Below are 21,242 nucleotides of genomic sequence, written 5' to 3'. Positions count from 1 at the left end.
GAGCTGTGATCTGTGGATTAAGCTGACACGAGGCATGGCAAATATTTATTCACCAACATACATTTGTCCCACTAATGACATTATGTACAGTATCTCTCAGATCATACACCGTTGCAAATGGTACCTGCAATAGCTAATACATTTAAGTGGGTTAAGTTAGTCTATTTTGAAGTTATGTCAATGCAGCTTTTTGCTTATGACGTGCATTATACATGAACCAAAGCCACTTGTTTTATAACCATTTTACAATTCCCATATTGAAAGAATATGGTGACATTCCGTTTCATATCTAGGCACACAGTATAGTATTCTGCAAGCCCCGAATGTGTTTTTGCAGCCACCTCAACGAAGAGAATCAAAATCACAATCCGTTGTAGGCTGGTCCTCCACTGCCTTCGGGCACCACCCAGTTGATGTTCTGGCTGGGGTCCTTGATGTCACAGGTCTTGCAGTGGACGCAGTTTTGAGCGTTGATCTGCAACCTCATACCTTCTCCAGTCTCAAGGGGAACGTACTCATATACACCTAGTAAAAGGGGGAAAGAAGGGCGTCTCAAAATGGAAACAGCAATCAAAGATGTATTCCATCCACTGTACATTTAAATTGTTACAGGAAAGATAGAAAATAGGATGATGTTTGTGTTGCACCAGAATGCAAGCAGTTATGCATCGTAGGGGACCGATTATTTTATTTTATTTTTTAGATTGGGGTACTCCATTAAAGAGATTCTAGTCTTAACCCAGTAGCTCATTTGGCAATGGTGATTTAGTCTCCCTTGCATGCTTTTAAATTTCTTCCCATTCTGACTTGGGTAATTAGGCTATAGGCCTAGTGAAGTATGTACAGAAAAAAATGAAGTTGTAAATGCCAATTATTGTTATGCCATATTTTAATTCAAATATAACTTGTACTTTTCAGGTTAATGAGAACATATTCACCTCAAAGTTCTTGATTTATTCATATAATTTGTCTGAGTATCATACTGTATATGTCAGACTAAATGCCATTTGTAATATCTTTTAGTGCAAGTATGTAGTTAATATACATTCCATAGAATTCTACAAAAATACGACCGTTCCCTAAAACTGCTATAACTCAGAGTTTAATGTATTTCTATTCGGATTTCAAACCTTACAAAATAAGGAAGACTTTAATATGCTCCATCTTCATTAGGAAGTGTGGGAAATGTGTGTTTTCTTGACTGATTACACCATGTGATGCTATTGTATGCCCTATCATTTGAAAGGGCTGTTTCTCAGCTTTCAAAACATGTATCATGTTTTAATTTGGTTCGACACCAGCACATTTTGCTCATTAATGCACAGAGTTCATGGTCTTACAGTTTTGTGATTCAGATATTTTTGGGGAAAATCTTGCCAGTGATGCAACAATGGCAATATGGCGATTTACAGTTAGCTGATATTCTTAAAGCCTATTGTTTACTTACCCCTTTAAGAAAAGCAAATTGACACAACCCTAACACAGAACCGCACGTACACTATCGTGCATCAATTTATTTTGTCCCCCCACACCAAACGCGATCAAGACACGGCAGGTTCAAAATATCATAAACTCTGAACCAATTACATTACCGTGTTTCTAGCCAGCTTAACTACTCACAGGACCCCTATGATCACTCGGCTACGCATGCCTCTCCCTAATGTCAATATGCCTTGTCCATTGCTGTTCTGTTTAGTGATGGTCTTATTTCACTCTAGAGCCTCTAGCCCTGCTCAATATGCCTTAGCTAACCCTTAAGTTCCACCTCCCACACATGCGGTGGCATCACCTGGTTTAAATTATGTTTCTAGAGACAATGTCACTATGCCTAGGTTTCCATCCACTGTATTCACATCCTACCATAACTTTGTCTGTACATTATGCCTTGAATCTATTCTATCGCGCCCAGAAACCTACTCCTTTTACTCTCTGTTCCAAACGTACTAGATGACCAGCTCTTATAGCCATACCCCTATCCTACTCCTCCTCTGGTGATGTAGAGGTTAATCCAGGCCCTGCAGTGCCTAGCTCCACTCCCATTCCCCAGGCGCTCTCATTCGTTAACATTAGAAGCCTCCTCCCCAAGTTTGGTTTATTCACTGCTTTAGCACACTCTGCCAATCCGGATGTTATAGCCGTGTCTGAATCCTGGTTTAGGAAGACCACCAAATATCCTGAAATTTCTTTCCCTAACTATAACATTTTCTGACAAGAAAGAACTGCCAAAGGTGGCGGAGTGGCAATCTACTGCAGAGTTCTATCATACTATCCAGGTCTGTGCCCAAACAATTCGAGCTTCTACTTCTAAAAATCCACCTTTCCAGAAACAAGTCTCTCACCGTTGCAGCTTGCTATAGACCACCCTATGCCCCCAGCTGTGCCCTGGACACCCCCATCTATCTTCAGAGCTCATGCTGCTAGGTGACCTAAACTGGGACATGCTTAACAGCCCAGCCATCCTACAATCTAAGCTTGATGCCCTCAATCTCACACAAATGATCAATGAACCTACCAGGTACAACCCCAAAGCTGTAAACACAGGCACCCTCATAGATATCATCCTAACCAACTTGCCCTCCAAATACACTTCTGCTCTCTTCAACCAAGATCTCAGCGATCACTACCTTATTGCCTGCATCCGTAATGGGTCGTAATGGGCATTTTTCTACGGCTGGCCATGCTTTCCACCTGGCTACCCCTACCCCGGTCAACTGCCCTGCACCCCCCACAGCAACTCGCCCAAGCCTCCCCATCTCTCCTTCACCCAAATAGCTGATGTTCTGAAAGAGCTGCAAAATCTGCACCCCTACAAATCAGCCGGGCTACACAATCTTGACCCTTTCTAAAATTATCTGCCGAATTTGTTGCAACCCCTATTAGTAGCCTGTTTAACCTCTTTCGTATCATCAAAGATTGGAAAGCTGCCACGGTCATCCCCCTCTGCAAAGGGGGAGACACTAGACCCAAACCGCTACAGACCTATATCTATCATACCCTGCCTTTCTAAAAAGGTATTCGAAAGCCAAGTCAACAAAACAGATCACAGACCATTTCGAAACCCACCGTACCTTCTCCGCTATGCAATCTGGCTTCCGAGCTGGCCATGGGTGCACCTCAACCCCTTTCAAGATCCTAAACGATATCATAACTGTAATCGATAAGACAATCCTGTGCAGCCGTATTCGTCGACCTGACCAAGGCTTTCGACTCTGTCAATCACAACATTCTTATCGGCAGAGTAAACAGCCTTGGTTTCTCAAATGACTGCCTCGCCTGGTTCACCAACTACTTCTCTGATAGAGTTCAGTGTGTAAAATCGGAGGGCCTGTTGTCCGGACCTCTGGCACTCTTCTATGGGGGTGGCACAGGGTTCAATTCTCGGGCAGACTCTTTTCTGTATACGTCAATGTCGTCGCTCTTGCTGCTGGCGATTCTCTGATCCACCTCCACGCAGACGACACCATTCTGTATACTTCTGGCCCTTCTTTGTGTAATTAGGGGACAGGTTAAAAAGCATTAATGTAATTGGTTCAGAGTTTGTTTTGATATTTTAACCTGCATGTCGTGATCGCTAGCATTTGGAGTGGGGGGATAAAATAAATGTATGCACGATGGGGCACACGCACAGCCGGTTTGGGTTCCGTGTAATACCTTTATCTACTACTGTAGGTCTGCTCTCGAGTGACTCATATTTGATTATCAATGAACCTGGTTTTGCAAAGAAAGGCCACTCCTTACTTTCCTAATCCTACATGCACAACATGATCAAAAGTATGTGGACGCTCAAACATCTCATTCCAAAATCATGGGCATTACTATGGAGTTGGTTCCCCCTTTGCTATAACAGCCTCCACTCTTCTGGGAAGGCTTTCCACTTGATGTTGGAATATTGTCGCAGGGACTTGCTTCCAGAGCATTAGTGAGGTTGGGCGATTAGGCCTGGCTCGCAGTTGGCATTCCAGTTCATCCCTAAGGTGTTCGATGGGGTTGAGGTCAGGGCTCTGAGCAGGCCAGTCAAGTTCTTACACACCGATCTCAACAAACCATTTCTGTATGGACATCGCTTTGTGCACGGGGGGATTATGCTGAAACAGGAAAAGGCCTTCCCCAAACTGTTGCCACAAAGTTGGAAGCACAGAATTGTCTAGAAATGTCACTTTAATGCTGTAGTATTAATATTTGCCTGAACTGGAACTAAAGGGGCCTAGCCCAAACCATGAAAAACTTTACAGTTGTCACAATGCATTGGAGCAGGTAGCGTTCTCCTGGCATCCGCCAAACTCAGATTCATCCGTTGGACTGCCAGATGCTGAAGCGTGATACATCACTCCAGAGAGCGCGTTTTCACTGCTTTAGAGTCCAATGGCGGCAAGCTGTACACCGCTCCAGCCGACGGTTGGCATTGCGCATGGTGATCTTAGGCTTGTGTGCGGCTGCTCGGCCATGGAAATCCATTTCATGAAGCTCCTGATGAACAGTTTTTGCGCTGACTTTGCTTCCAGAGGCAGTTTGGAACTCGATAGTGAGTGTTGTAACTGAGGACAGACGATTTTTACACACTTCAGCACTTTGCGGTCCATTTCTGTGAGCTTGTGTGGCCTACCACTTCATGGCTGAGCTGTTGTTGCTCCTAGACGTTTCCATTTCACAATAACAGCACTTACAGTTGATTGGGGCAGCTCTAGCAGGGCAGACATTTTATGAACTGACTTGTTGGAAAGGTGGCATCCTATGACGGCCATTCTACTGCCAATGTTTGTTTATGGCAATTGCATGGCTGTGTGCTCGATTTTATACACCGGGTGGCAACTGGTGTGGCTGAAATAGCCATATGCACTAAATTGAAGGGGTGTCTACATAATTTTGTATATATAGTGTAGGTTAATGATAGATTTGTGAATATAGCTATGCAGCCAGAATCATGATTGTTGTGTGCAGTGCAGCCCTCCCAAACAGCCATTCTGTGTCCCAACTTATTATCCATCAGATTACCACCCATTTGAAAATGTCAAGTTCAACAATGTATGTAATAGTTATATTATGGATGGAAAACCATAAAAGAGATTAACAAAATAAATAACAGGTTCTCTGATATAGGACACTTAACCCTTTTTTTAGCCACTAAACTACTTCCATAAATACTGCCATTAATTTTCGAACTGGTACTGGGCTACCTTTTGGCGAGGCTTGTGGGCGTCCTAGAGCAAAACATGTACGTGTCCATGAGAGAGTCACCTTTCTATAGAGGGATCATATTAGTGTGTATGTAGCCCAAAGTGTTGGGACGCTACAGACAGAAGTTGGCAGATCAGCGGTACCGAGTTCAGACGATTCCCGTGACGATTGTGGGGGTTGTAGAGCAAAACATGTAGGTATTCGTAAGAGTCTCACCTTTCCATAAGTGAGTCGTAATAGTTTTTAGGCCAAACCATTCCGACGCTACAGACATTTGTGAGAGAACCGATTTTCAGGATGTCTCATGGTCTGAAACACAGCTGTAGCTCTGCCACTTTTCACCGCCAATGTGTTGTATTGAGCCCATGCAAAACAGATATCTCTAGCTTAAACAGAGCTAATAACAAATCACATCTCTTAACAAGCCAACTTTCAGGGGATAAACTAGATGGCTATATCCAAATATTGTTTGATTTGCTTGCCATCTATAGTGGTGATGACAGTAGTCCGACTGACAACTTTACCAGGACGAGGACTTGCCGATGTCAAGCTCTTTTCAAAAGTCTAATCCGATGAAGCAACTAAATGCACATATCTGAAATGACATGATCAATTCATGTTTACTGATCATAAAAAGCACTGATGTACTAGCTAAATGTGGAATAATCGGAAATGTGTAGTTCTGACTATGCTCTTCGAGGTGTGACTATATTAAAGTCAAATAGTTGGCTAGGTAGCTATAACATTTATTTAACAATCCCTTAAACTACGTGTAATTGTCAAAGATCGAATGCTCTGCACTGTATTGTAACATTTTATTGATAATGACCTATTGCTTATACCTATCCAACCCTTTCAGATCTAAATTAAGTGCCTGTGGTGTATGGGCTAAGGATGGATTTGTAATTGTGCATCAGTGGTACCTGCTGGACAGAAGCGCTGCTCGGGCCCATCGTAAATGGCCAGGTTGTTGGCCACAGGGATGCTGTCGTCCTTCAGGGTGAGGTGGGGGGGCTGGTCCCCCTCGTGGTTGGTACCGCTTAGGGCCACAGAAGAGAGCAGGTCGAAGCTCAGCTTGCCATCAGGCTTGGGGTACTCGATGGGCGTGCACTCCTTAGCCGGTTTCAGTTGGGCTGAGTCCAAGCCTAGGGTAAAAGAGTTGGGAGTTATCAAACCTCGGTTGCAGGCCAGATAAAACATTGGTTTGTTCCTTGAGGCAATTCTTAGCATGAGTGAATGATTTTGATGTGCATATAGCAAAACTGAGTTGTTGCCTTGTCCAATAACAACTTGGCCGAACCAGAAACGGACCATCTTTCCTGATGAATACGTCATACAAATCATCAATATGCTGCACCTGCATGTTTCAGTGTCCATGGCTCCTTCCCTCTAAGTATCCAGTAGAAGACACCAGTGTAGACCATGCCCCCGTACAGTCCAAAGTAGTTGTGGAACGACGGCCTGATGTTCCTCACTGCATACAGCTCTTTCCAGATCCAAGACTTCTTCAAATTGTCCTCATACTCCGGTATGTGAAGTCCTGGAAGACAAATTACCAGAAAAGTATCATTCTATTCAGATATGTTGGAGATGATCTTGCACCCACAAATTAAAATAGCTCATTTACTTTGTTTTTTTTCATCAAATAAAATTGCATTAATTTACTTACAAAAATGACACACTGGAGAGAAGGAATTAACATTAGCGATAAATGTCTCAACAAATTACACTCTTTAATAGTGTATTCATTGCATATTTTATAATGTAGAAATGTGCCTTTGGCTTCACAGTACAATCAGTGAGAGGTGTGTGTATGTGTGTGTGAGCATTTAAATCAAAGGAAAAGGTTTTGGTCTGGTTTAACCTACCTGCCGTTTCAGATGCTGGGTCTTCGGCTGTGACTTTGGGGAAGATGGCCTCTGCGGCCAGCATGCCGCTCTTCATGGCCGTGTGGGTGCCTTTGATCTTTGGTACATTCATGAAGCCCGGACTGCATCCGATAAGCATCCCCCCAGGGAATGTCACTTTAGGGAGGCACTGGATGGAGGAAGACCGGTAAAGATTATAATCATGAATGTAATGGGAAAATGCTTTCATGGAATAAGAACCAGTGGAAAACCTGACCTAAGATTCACGTATTTCCCATTTTTGATGCCGAGACACACATTAAAGTTACAAAAATGTGGCGCATGACATTTGACAGGCAGCATTTTTATTTACTGGACCTGATTAGGGATTCCATCCATAGTGCTCAGAATGAGAGAAATCCCATTTAGATTATAAAAAGAATATGCAAGTCGAGGATGCAACAATATGTGGTCCCTCTTACTGAATTCAGATGTGCATTTTGAAGATGTTAGAATAACTCTCCACGTGTACTTTTCCTCAGCCAACAAGATGAGTAACGAACAGCAAAAACACTAGCCTATGTCAATCTACTATCCCCCATAGTAGAAAAGTGTACCTATTGTATTGGTCAGCTTTTCGAGAAAGAAACAGCCTATTCAAAACAGACTCTGGAACAGTTGTGGGACGATAGATCCCAAATTCATGCAACCATTGGGCCTTGGCTACATAAAAAGAAACCTTAAAAAGCAATGAGTCTGATCTGAATGTTTAGCTTAAACAGATCTGAATGTTTAGCTTAAAAATGTTGATAAGCTGTTAATTTCTTTACATAAAACATAGCAACGCGCACAAGGCAGTAAGGCAACGCGCAAATGTTTGTTCCATAATGCAATTCATTGGAAAACACCCTTGTGAAAGTGCACCAACACATGCAAGTGGTTTCATGTGACAAAGATGAAAATATCTGTTTGAAATGTTGAAAGAGGGGAGCTCTAATATGCGACAACTAGCATAGGCTGCTAATATGAATAGGATTTTGCCTTTGGCTACTGGACAATGAGAGAAAGTTGATATAGAAGAATTGCCACCACGGATATGGTCTGATTTTAGCTAGGCTACCTTGAAGCAAGGTAAGACATGCCTCATTATATGTAGTAAAACATTCGGGTTTCAAACAGTTAAGTATACATTTTCAAAATGCATACTGCCTCCAGCTCATTGCAAAGTGGTGTGTGACGAGCTGAGGAAGCCTGCCTTCCGTTGCCTGTGCATTTGCTGTTTGAGTGTCTGACAGATTTTCCACTCAAAGGCTCTGTATCTATATGCTGTACGCATGTGATAAATAAGATACAGAAATACTGTACATGTGCTAATTTAATTCCACATAATTATGCATTTAACCTATAGGACGATAAGCATGACCAGTCAAATTTATTTCCATCAATGAATAGGTTTAAAAGCATTATTTTACAATGGGATTTTTTTTCTTCTTCTCCCGGGCAATTTACAGGCAGCAATTTTATTTATCACCGAAAAGCTGGCTATTATCGGCTAACAGAAACCTTGGCACAGAGCCACACACATACCTTTGAGTAGTACATCAAAAAATACACACACACCTGATAGCCTCCCTCGTTGAGCGCCCTGGCTCCGTAGGCGATTCTGTCACCTCCCTCCAGGGTCTTGGCAACGAAGGGGTGGTGCTTCCAGCGCTGGAACTCTCTGAAGGGGCTTAGGTAGGGGTTGGTGTAGTCAAGACCAACCTGGAAGTGGGGAAATACACAGCATTACGTTTTTGGATACAATCGGTCATTGACCTCAATGTATGATCTTCATAAAAGTTTGAATTATCACATATCTCAAGTTATCCCTTTATGCCCAAGTTGGCCTAATGAAGATAAAGAGAAGGGTAGAAGTATAGTGCATTGTCATACACTGACCTCAGTTTTACAAATGTTATTTCATTTAGTGTTTAGACCGTTGCCAAGTGTTAACATGGCTGGTAGTTTGGCAGTTGACATCCATTGTAAGGAGCCAAAATGGCTGCCATAATCGGGACTCACCACAAAGCCCAAGGCCACCAGTGGCTCGCCCTCGTTCAGGTGGTAGAGGAAGGAGCCGCCATACGTGTTCCTGTTCAACGGCCAGCCCACCGAATGCTCCACTCTGCCCGGCCTCCACTTCTTCTCATCAATCACCCACAGCTGGTTAAACAGAAAAACAACATTCATGTAAGTCGTTGTGCATAAAGCATCTGCTAAATGACAAAAATGTAATGAATATGACATTCTAATTTGGCAACATGAAGACCTGTATTGTATGACTGATTAAAAACAGATTATTTGGTTATTCGGTCCAAATACAGTTGCTTTGGGATTTTACCTCTTTCAGGCCAATGGCGTAGGTCTGTGGTTCACAGTTCTCCCTGAGTTTGAACTGCCTGTAGAGCTGCTTGGCCAAGTGGCCGTGGCAGCCCTCTCCGAACAGAGTCACTTTAGCATGGAGCTCCATCCCCCTCTCAAACACATCCTGCAGAGGCAAATTGAGAGGAGAATGTTATTCTGATACACCAGGGATGAGGCTACTTGTCACTTTCATAAAACAAATTATATTCTATTCAGTGCTGATTCTTCCTTGTTTTTTTTATTTATAAAACTCTGTTTTTACAGTCAAACTCTATACTGTACAAAGTGACCATACATAGGAGAAAAACATTTGTACTTTGTCCAATGAAAATAACTTAAAGACTTTCCATACAGTGATGAGTCCATTTTATTGACACAAATCTGCATAAGTTTACCTTTGGCGAACCATCCTTAGCGATGCCCACGTCATTGGTGGCAATTCCTTTCACACTTCCATCTTCATGAAACAAAACCTGAAAAACAAAATCTGAAATTAAAACACTTTTGAAAGTGGAATGACACCTCAAGCAAACATGATCAATGAAAGCCAGTCGCGATACGTTTGGTTGGGAGAGCAAGCATCAGTGAAATAGATCTCAGGCATGAAAACAGAGCTGGCTCAAAATATCAGTCTATATCTCTGCCCTACCAAGAAAAAAGGCAGTAACTGCTCATTTGTTTAAAAATGAGTTAATGTCATTTTTGCTACATTAAATACATGCTTAATCATGTGGACAAGTAATCCTGCCTATATTGTACTGTGTTCAGGAGAAAATGGGCGTTTCATGTTAGCAGTAACTGCATAAAGTTACTGTGAAACCAAGGTAAATAAAAACCCTTTTTCTCGGTTCCACGCTATGAGCAGTTACTGCCTTTTTGCTTGGTAGGGCAGATCTGGTCAAAGGCATACAATTATGTAAATGTTTACTGAGAAAAAGCTGACGTTCCAGGAAAGATCAATGTAGCTTGTCAATGGTAATTATCACGCCAATATTAGTAAGATGGCCTGTGTTTTCTGAAATTGTCATGAATGGTGGGCGGTGCTCACCTCAGCAGCAGCGTAGCCTGGGTATATCTCCACTCCCAGCTCCTCAGCTTGCTCTCCCAACCAATGTACAAAGTGACCCAGCCGCACAATGTAGTTCCCATGGTTGTTCATGGGCAGACCTGGGGGGGATGAAAAAATTAAATAGAATGAAAAACAGACAGCACAGTTAAAGCTCATACCATAATAGCTTTATGTTTAGGACAGAGCTTACAGGTGACAAGCTAGAGTTGTCATTTGAAAAGATGTCCTGTAAAACATGCATGTGACTTTACCTGGCAACATTGGGACAGGGATTCTATACTTCTCGGTTAGAATACTAAACAAATCCTCGGTCACTGCTGTGTTCAAGGGTGCCTAAGAGAAGAGTACACAAATAACAGAACACTTCATTTTTTTTAGCCTAGGTGTTGCTTGCAAGATGTTCCCTTGGGCAGGATCATGGTGTTGTCTCGGACTGTGATGTACTCTCAACGTTATGTCTGTGATAGTTATGTCTGCAGTTAGGTATGGCGGCAGGTAGCCTCGCGGTTAAGAGCGTTGAGCCAGTAACTGAAAGGTTGCTGTTTCGAATCCCTGAGCCGACAAATCTGCCGATGTGCCCTCGAGCAAGGCACTTAACAATAATGACTTACAGGAGCCAGTTGGGTTAAGATCATCTGCTAAATTGCTTAAATGTAATGTCTGAGACAAAAAAAAAAAGACAACAAAAAGAAAATGCCAGGTCCGTATCTGTGAATTATGCTGCATATTTCCCCTCACAACCTTTCCATAGACTGGCAACCTTTCTTAGACTGACGTGCTCAATACTTAATAGAGAGCAGAGTTGTGGACAATTTCATTTTAAAATCTCTCTCAGTGGAAAGAAACTCCTGAACTCAGTGTGAAGATGCTTCTTTCCTCTGGATGACATTTTAACATTTTCAATGGACCTGCTGAAGCAGCCCTCAGACGGGAGTGCATTTCATTTATAAATCTATCCCTCTCTCCATAGAACTAGATAGGGCACATCTCCGCAGGAGTGTAATTCAATTCATGAATGTCTATGGCCCACTGACTCCAACTCTGCTATAACTAACAGAATAATTGTACATTTACATTTAAGTCATTTAGCAGACGCTCTTATCCAGAGCGACTTACAAATTGGTGCATTCACCTTATGACATCCAGTGGAACAGCCACTTTACAATAGTGCATCTAAATCTTTTAAGGGGGGTGAGAAGGATTACTTTATCCTATCCTAGGTATTCCTTAAAGAGGTGGGGTTTCAGGTGTCTCCGGAAGGTGGTAATAATGTAAGGAACATCAAAATATTAGCACATAGATCAAAGTTTTTGCAGAAATATTCAAATTTGCCCTGGGTGCATGTCACCAGTAAAGTAAGTTTGCCATGATAGCCCTAAGGCTTGCCAGCTAATTATTGATATCACTGCCCATCTCCATTACCCAGAATAAGGAATTACACACATTAGCAAGCGAGTAGAGTGGGGCTGTCCCAGGGAAAAACTGGGATTTCTTTATTTTTTTTTTTTTATCTTGGTCGTCTGTTCTTTCGACCAATCGATTGGTCAACATTTTTTTGGTGTATTTTTCCATATATATTACACACACACACACACACACACACACACACAAACACACACATCCTGTATGTTTTAATCTAATCAACTATATGCACTGAGCTTGTCTAATGCTTTAAGCGCACGGTTTGATGAAATAATTAAGACACATAACTAGAGGGAGTCTGACCGCAATTGATTTGATTGTGCGAGCTGGGCCCAGACTTTCTGCGCTGTATATACACTTAAAAAAAAAATAAAGACAGCGAGTGACGGACTAAAACCCATTGTTTCTCACTCCTCCCTGCTGCAGCGGCCACCACAGAACATCAACAGTGTTTATCACTCTGTCCGTGTTGCTGAAGCGGCAACAAAATTACAGCCTGAAAAGTTCTGTTACCGAAATCCCTAATTTGTTAAGGAAAAACTTTCCCTACTACCTTAACTCTTGCTCTCTTTCCATGACACATGCATGCATCACATGCACGTGACCAATAGGGCCTGACCTATAGCACATCAATAAAATGGTTGACAAACTCTGAACACATTAACACGTGACAGCAAAATGGATGCGGAGGACAACTCGAAACAGGGGAATGTTTGTTTACTGGTTGCTCAGGACATAAAGGGGGAGTCAGGTGTGTGGAATACATTTGACTAGTTGTGGAAAATACTGGAGATCAAGAAAAATAAGTTAAAGGAGCAATATAGTTTGATTGTTCTAAACAATGTCAACACTAAATAAATGATAAGTGTTGTCATGTTTTTTTTGTAGAGCATTTATTACAGCAAAGATTAATCAGTCGCAAGCATTCGTGAAAGCGACTGCCAAGATGGAAGAGTTTATTTATTGTTTACAGCTAATTATTCCCAAAAATGTTGAGGTTATTTTATTTTAAAACTAAAATGCTTGATTGCATTTCAAATCATGAACTGCTGTATGCTGTATGATGACTTGAACAAATGAATGATTATTTCATTACTTAGGCTACTGTATGAATCATAGGCCAAAGTTACAGTATTAAGACAAAACAGAATGCGCTCTTAGGACTACAGCTCCATCGATGGTGGTTATACAAAACTGCTATAATAAGTCTACTAATAATAATAATAATGATATTACTTATTATAATGATCATAATAGTAATAATAACGAGGGTTATTATTAATATCATTTTTCTGACCATTTGAAACAGTGTAAACACAAAATGAAAAGTAATACCAGAGAGGCTGTTCTAACGGGGGAAAAAATGTATAAACCCTTTACTACAGCATAACGAAGATGAAAAACAGTCAGATTTGTGAAATTGTTTATCCTACATGTGGTTGCGTGAGGCTTGGTGCTCACGGAAATTAGTAGGCTACTGAAACACTCAAACAGGCAATAGAAGCAGGATGTAATTTCTGTAGACATACAGTGCATTTGTAAAGTATTCAGACCCCTTCACTTTTTCCACACTGTTACATTAGCCTTATTCCAAAATGTATTAATTAATTCCCCCCCCCTCAATCTACACCACAATACCCCATAATGACAAAGCGAAAAACAGGTTTAGAAATGTTTGCAAATTTATAATAAAAAAACAGAAATACCTTTTTACATAACTATTCAGACCCTTTGCTATGAGACACAAAATTGAGCTCAGGTGTATCCTGTTTCCATTGATCACCCTTGAGATGTTTCTACAACTTGATTGGTGTCCACCTGTGGTAAATTCAATTGGCTGGACATGGTTTGGAAAAGGCACCTGTCTATACAAAGGTCCCACAGTTGACTGTGCATGTCAGAGCAAAAACCAAGCCATGAAGTCGAAGGAATTGTCTGTAGAGCTCCGAGACAAGATTGTGTCGAGGCACAGATCTGGGGAAGGATACTGTAAAATGTTTGCAGCATTAAAGTTCCAAGAACACAGTGGCCTCCAACATTCTTAAATGGAAGAAGTTTGGAACCACCAAGACTCTTCCTCGAGCTGGCCGCCCAGCCAAACTGAGCCATCGGGGAGAAGGGCCTTGGTGAGGGAGGTGACCAAGAACCCAATGTTCACTGACAGAGCTCCTCTGTGGAGATGGGAGAACCTTCCAGAAGGACAACCATCTCTGAAGAACTCCACCAATCAGGCCTTTATGGTCGATTGGCCAGGCAGAAGCCACTACTCAGTAAAAGGCACATGACAGCCTGCTTGGAGTTTGCCAAAAGGCACCTGAAGGACTCAGGCAACGAGAAACAAGATTCTCTGGTCTGATGAAAGCATTCTTTGCCCTGAATGCCAAGCATCACGTCTGGAGGAAACCTGGCACCATCCCTACGGTAAAGCATGGGTGGAGTGGGGATGTTTTTCAGCGGCATGGAATGGGAAACTTGTGAGGATCAAGGCAAAGATGAACAGAGCAAAGTACAGAGAGAATATTGATTAAAAACCTGCTCCAAAGCACTCAGGACCTCAGACTGGGGTGACGTTTCACCTTCCAACAGGACAACGACCCTAAGCACACAGCCAAGACAATGCAGGAGTGACTTCGGGACAGGTCTCTGAATGTCCTTGAGTGGCCCAGCCAGAGCCCGGACTTGAACCTGATCAAACATCTCTGGAGAGACCTGAAATAACTGTGCAGCGAAGCTCCCCATCCAACCTGACAGAGCTTGAGAGAATCTGCAGAGAAGAATGTGAGAAACTCCCCAAATACAGGTGTGCCAAGCTTGTAGCATCATACCAAAGATGACTCAAGGCTGTAATCGCTGCCAAACGTGCTTCAACAAAGTACTAAGTAAAGGGTGATTATGTAAATGTGATTTGAGTGTCATTTTTAATACATTAGCAAACATTTCTAAAAACCTGTTTTTGCTTTGTCATTATGTAGATTGAGATTTTATTCTATCCATTTCATAAATAAGGCTAACGTAACAAAATGTGGAAAGAAGTCAATGGGTTCGAACACTTTCCGAATGCACTGTATCTAGCTGTGAATTCCATACTGTAACTGCTGCACAACAGTGAGTGACTCAAGGTGCCGGTCTCTCATTGTGTGCTTGTAAACAAACACAACGTGACTGGGGACTACATGTAAGCTTCATAATGAAAAACCCCTAATTAACGCAATCTTCTTTATCTCCTAATGTATTGCAGGAGTTGACTGCAGGTATTTACTGAAAGTAGCTACAAATATTCACATTTCTAAAACAAAATAGTTTCAACAGTATTTAAAAACCATTGCATGGTATACTGCCCAAGCCTAACAGATACAATTGAAGCTAGAGACAGATAGCCTATAGGCCCTACACACACACACACACACACACACACACACACACACAAACACAAACACAAACACACACTAACATACCCCTCTCTCCTTCCAGTCTGGGAAGAGTTCGTTGAGGGCGCTGGGCTCCAGGCAGGCCCCGGAGAGGGTGTGTGCTCCGATCTGAGACGCTTTCTCCACCAGGCACACACGCAGCTCCTTCTCCTGCTCTTTGGCCAGCTGCTTCAGCCGGATGGCTGCCGACAGCCCCGCGGGACCCCCTCCCACTATCACCACATCAGCCTCGTCAGCAAACCGCTCCATCTCCACACCTGGACAGAAACAAAACGCCACACACAAATAGGTATGTGTCACCAAGTGGGTTTGGAACCTTGTTCGTCTGAGCAGCACAAGAATGTACTAGCCCACTGAGCTACAGCCTAGTCATTAGCTTGGGGGAGATCACACAAATCCTCAGGTTTCGGGCAAGGTTACACAAGCCTCCATAAAGACCAACTGGAATATTAGTATGTCGTACTATATGAATGTCGAAAGTAGGAACTTGTAGTTTTGACATCAGCGTTAATTTGCAACAGCATCCCATAGATGCACATTGAAGGACAATTAGTATTTTCCACAAGCACATAGAGTACCCAGCCAAATAGAAAAAGTTGGCAGCCAGGATCCCCCAGGACAAGCTCTATTTTTCGTGGCCTCTGGTACATTCTAATGCCTTGATTCAATCTGAAATACAAAGCAATTATTTAATACTTTATTAAGTTTACCTCCCTGATTGGAAACATTAGTTGTGGTATTGTGTTTACAATTTAAATGACTGAAAATGTATGAATTCAGTATTGTTATAATTTTCTAGGCCTTGAAGATCAGGCCTATTTTCTAAGTAACTTTTTTTATTTAAATATTGTACATTTAACCTGTCTTCTAGATTAAAGTATTTTACTGCAAGATATGAATTGAAACAATTATGTATTTTCTTCAAATAGTTTATCAAAACAGAATTTGGGCTATTTACTTAATTTATTAAATAAATCAAAAGGTTCAATTCAAATTGTGTGATGGGCACTTTCTAAAAAAGGGTCTCTAAAATAAACAGAACAAATGCTCAAAAATAAGCTCTGGGTCCATAGGTGTTAAGAGATCAGTTAAATTAGTGAAATAATTAAGTGTTTGCAACTCTTTGAATTGCAGTATGTCATTAATAAAATAAAAACTTGTTTTACAACTTCTTCTTAAATAATATTTTAAGAGTCTGCCGACTTCCAAAGGCTTCAAGCTTCCTTTTGAGAGGCATTTAAAAGGTATGACTGAAATGAAGTAGGTGTTAATCATGGGCTTTGCTACGCAGAAAGCAGCAGTTGATTACTCCATGTCACTTGGATTAAATCAGTAGACCTATATAAATAATCTTTGAAAATACTATATTACAGTGCCTTCATTAAGTATTCAGACCCCACTTTTTACACATTGTTACGTTAGTCTTATTCTAAAAAGATTTAATACATTTTCCTCAATCTACACACAAACCCCTTAATGACACAGTAAAAACAGGTATTTAGAAAATGTTTGCAAATGTAGAGGGCAGCAGGTAGCCGAGAGGTTAGAGCGTTGGACTAGTAAACAAAAGGTTGACTCAAATAGATAAAGGAGCATCATGCTCTCTCCCTCAGTGTAAAGAAATTTGACTTCAACCGCAGCATACACAACACACACACCGGGAGGTGGGACAGACAGCAGACTGTTAAACCAATAGAGTTTCCCTGTCATCACTCACCTTGACTGATGGGCGCCTGTCCTATGAATAGCTCGCTAGAAGATGCATATTGTTTATTCTAGCGGGACCGAGCTCAGCCAACTTTTATTCTGACTTACGAATTGTAAAAAAAGTACCTGGCTGAAAAGGAGTGGTTAACTGGCTGTATAGCCAACACGAGAGGAAACCACTGCAAATATGTTTGTTTTAGGAAGACAAATCTAATATTCCCCACCCACTCACATATGAGAAGTTAAAATGTTATCAGCATTGGTATAAGGTGAAAAAAAACAAAGGTGTTTGGGTCTTGCATAATATAACACATTCCATTTCAGACAGTGTGTCAAGGGTGAGAATTACACAGTACCTTCCCATCGTGGGTCTTTGTCCCTGGGGAAGATTGTGTAGTGTGATGTTATGCGAGGCATCACTGCAGACGAGCAATTCCGTCGCCACGTGTAGTGCTGTGGAGGTGCATGTTCCGCTTGCACTGTTTTCAATGCTCGTATACACCTCTGGGCTGCAAAGAACAAGGCAGTGCCGACGGACTGGTGAGGTCCAACTGTATACCTTCAGTGTGTACACATGTTAACTTATGCACAGTACACAGTCAGACAGTAAAAAGGACACTCAAGACATGACTTTGTTTACAGCTATCTTGATGAATCAAGTCATTATGGAAGTTTTATTGTGGTCATACAGCAGAACTGTTACGCTGTACAATACATTGCAACTGAACGTGTCACTATTCTTCTGTGTAGCAGCCTATGAGATTTGTATGGGCGTATGTAGCAGTGGAGGTATATCAGGAGGTAGGGGAGGACCATCCTACTCAGCAGATTTCATAAAAACAGTGAAACTTTAAAAACAAAAGTGATCCTTAGATAAAACTATAGTAAATATATTCATGTCACCAAATAACTGATTAAAACTGTTTTGAAAGTAAGTTCTACAGTAGCCTCAACAGCCTCTAGGGTTACACCATGGTGTAGCCGGTGGGCAGCTATTTCCCATTGTACATTGACTTCAATACAAAACCCAGGAGGCTCATGGTTCACATCCCTTTTCCAGACACACAGTAATTATAATCGATTTCCGGGGGATGTCCTCCAACCTATTATAGCTCTTGCAGTATGCAGTATCCAATTATAGGATCAGATAATTAATATAGTACTGAAAGCATAACCTACAGTGAACGCTGCAGTCCAATATAGTGCGGTGAGTCGTTGACTCAGAGAGAGAAAGACAATAGCTTAACAGTTGAACAAATTAATTTCTTTAAAAATTAATGAAGCAGCAGAGCTATATTTTGTTATATTTCTTCTCTTCTTAGTTTACCTTTCACTTAACTTATGCAGCTAATTTAGCCTACAACAACCTGACTGAAAAAGAGAGGAATGTTATTTGTTAGCTAGTAGGCTAAGGCTATCCACCACTGCAACTCTTCCAAGTTAAGCAAAGCTTTGGATTTTATTAATTTATTGCCATTGGGGTCCGCCGGTGTAACTGCTAAACTACTTGCTGTACACTGGACTGCATGATTGTACACCTAGTTTGTGGGTTTACTATATGTTAGCTGTTAATATGGTAACATCGATGTAGCCCAAGTAGTGGTTATGGTATGAAGGTTTGGCTTGGAGAGGTTTTTGCGCCTGGTCAGACTGCGGCTGTGTTGTGCACTGAAGTCCACAAGCAAAGGGAAAAGGTGAGAGGAGAAGAGGGCGTAAATGTGAGAAGGAATTAAACAACGCGCAAAGTGATGTTGATGCATGCTTTGTGGCTGCTGTGAGAGTGAACTGTGTGTGCAGGTGATCTGGGGGGAATTCATTCTGCTGATTCTGTTGCAAAACGTTTCTTAAATGGAATGAAACAGGGAGGGACCTACCGGAATTTGTCCAATACAAACTCTGATTTTTGACTAATGATTACACCCCTGATCAGCTTGATGCAGGCAAGAGTGTGCAAGGTCGGTATTGTAAGTTTCACTGTCATTTTGATTAATCCAATTTGTCTCTTGAACTGTGCACCTACATTATTAACTTTCATTTGTAGGCTAGGTTGTAGCAACCTCATGATGGGTATAGGGCAAATTTTAGTATCCCAAAGAAGCGTAAACCCATCTATGTTCGATTGAGCTGGGTGAATGGTACAGTATATGAATGACAGTCATCTGTAATAGAAATAAGGCGATATACTTATTTTGTTCTCCCTAATTTTGAACGGCACCAACCGCCACTGATGTGCAATTGTCAATAGGCATGTAATCCACGTCCATTTAGGTCATGAGATTGTCAGCAAAAGAGTACTGGTATCAGCCAGTTAAGTTATCACCTATAGCAGTCAACAAATACTGCTAGCTTTCCCGAGACAAACAATGATTCGTGCCTTGGCTTGTCAGTAGATTGACGCCATGAGACGTCACAACTGTCAATATTGACACTCACCGTCAAACTAGCTAGCTAGTTAGCTAAGATAGTCAGCCAATTACTTTTGAAAGTGCATAACTAATAATATTACTTTAGTTCAATATTAGTTAACGTACAAAATACTTAATATATTTCTGCACGTACTAAACTAACATTGGCTGACCAAAGGACAATCGTTAGTGACCTATATTATAACAGTATTTGACTTCAACTTTGCCCTATATTTAGCTTAGCTAACTAGCTTAGCAAACCGGGAAAAGGTACCAGACTGGAGCTAGCGTTTCAAGATTCCAAAGCTAATGTCAACCGTATTTACTAAGTAAATGTTAGTCCATGCCACTGTCAAATTGTAGATAACTATCATTTACAAAATAGGGGAACATATAAAGTGTCAAAAGGTAAGACCGAGAATATATGGAAACTGACAGGCGGTGTGAATAGCTGGCTACCTAACTTACCTTGAATTGAATATCTGCTAGCTGGAAACATCGTATGAAGGTCAGCTAGTGCTAGTTCTCTAGCTAGTAGCAGTCCTCTTTAGGTACTGACAAAGGGCTCTTACAGCTCAGCCACCCCAATGATCATGCAAGTCTGTTGGGACAACAAAATTCGTCTCATAACAAACCATTGAAGTTGTCGGTAACTCCACACAGTGCGCATATGCCTCAATGTTCTGGCACGTTCACGTGAGTCAAATGAGGCGGTACCTGGGTAAATTTAGATCTAAAAACCGGAAATGAGTTATGTGGAAATAAAGTTTTGGGATAAACCGCAACAATTAGGTCCGAGGTTAACGCAGGCTTAGGAAATCTTATACGTTTTGTTTTTTAGACGTTTTTAAAAATTGTTTTCAGTCCGTTTTTATTTTCGGCGTTTATCCAAAAACCCGACAAAAACTCTATTTATTTCCACATAGGCTTTGGCCAACAAGCCATGGCTGAGTTAATGCCCACACAAAGATGCCATTACTATTGCTTTCTATAGAGCTCCACAGTCATCATAATACCCATAAAACTTTGCAGTTAAAACACATAAATGGTTCTAATCATCTTCCACCATTCATTTTCCATATAGTGAGTTTTACAAGCACTTCAAATGTGGTACGTGTTTGGTGTAGTTTTAACTTGGTGTGATGTTTTGATAACTGTAATTCTCTCTTGGACAAGGTGAGTTTTATCAATATATTCACCTCAATTTACTCAAATTTTTATTCTCAACTGAGAACCTCAGCAAGGCAAAAAATCCTGCAGGAAGTTCCAGCACTTCATCTTTAGCCGACATAGTCAGCTACCATTCACCAGCACGATCAGAGAGAGACCTGTGCCCATCCATGATGAATCCATGTGCTGTATTAAAATTACTTGAATTAAGTGTTGAACTTCTTCCATCCCCTTTCTGTGTCTTCGCTAGCCACTGACTACACTTTAGCTAGCTAGTTGGCAGAGCAGTAGATCAATAAATCAGCCTAGATAGTTGTTTGTACAGTATATCGACTTTGGTGTCTATTTAAGACCTTATAGCATTTTTCAAGGATGAGCATAAGAACATTAAAAGGGGAGAAGACCACTATAAATCTGGCAATGTGGACAAGTGCAGCTATTGTGATGTGCAATTTACTGGTTTGATCAGGGCAAGCATGAGGGATAAAGTTTATCCTGTGTCGGGGAGTTTATCTATTAAGTTAAGTTTGAGCATATTAGCAATACAATGTGTTGTATACAGCTGTCAATGTTCTACAAGGAAAGAGCCACTTAATAAACTATATAATCATTA

The 21,242-nt window shown here is 41.3% G+C and overlaps 1 protein-coding gene across 1 annotated transcript; it reads right to left on the bottom strand.

Annotated features, from left to right (window-relative positions):
- Positions 1-32: 32 nt before the first annotated feature.
- Positions 33-20,167, bottom strand: etfdh (electron transfer flavoprotein dehydrogenase). The gene is made up of 13 exons (XM_052488427.1): positions 19,928-20,167; positions 17,411-17,563; positions 15,375-15,604; positions 10,749-10,830; positions 10,477-10,595; positions 9,824-9,901; positions 9,406-9,552; positions 9,087-9,227; positions 8,643-8,786; positions 7,044-7,212; positions 6,533-6,715; positions 6,099-6,320; positions 33-525 (listed from the first exon to the last, which is right to left on the bottom strand). The coding sequence occupies exons 1-13, from the start codon at positions 19,956-19,958 to the stop codon at positions 362-364; spliced, it is 1,863 nt and encodes a 620-aa protein (XP_052344387.1). The 5' UTR covers positions 19,959-20,167; the 3' UTR covers positions 33-361.
- Between the last annotated feature and the right edge of the window lie 1,075 nt (positions 20,168-21,242).

Source organism: Oncorhynchus keta, chromosome 30 (genome assembly GCF_023373465.1).
Source record: "Oncorhynchus keta strain PuntledgeMale-10-30-2019 chromosome 30, Oket_V2, whole genome shotgun sequence".
Classification (NCBI taxonomy): Eukaryota; Metazoa; Chordata; class Actinopteri; order Salmoniformes; family Salmonidae; genus Oncorhynchus; species Oncorhynchus keta.
The sequence above is the reverse complement of the archived record's forward strand: the minus strand, read 5'-3'. Positions and strand labels throughout refer to the sequence as shown.

Bases quoted from the DNA above. Each gene is read 5' to 3' on its own strand.
- etfdh (XM_052488427.1), bottom strand. From the start codon at position 19,958: ATGTTTCCAGCTAGCAGATATTCAATTCAAG. The intron at 15,605-17,410 runs GTACTGTGTAAT...GTTTCTGTCCAG, and splicing joins CAAAGACCCACGATGGGAAG to GTGTGGAGATGGAGCGGTTT. The intron at 9,902-10,476 runs GTGAGCACCGCC...TTTGTTTTTCAG, and splicing joins CAGGCTACGCTGCTGCTGAG to GTTTTGTTTCATGAAGATGG.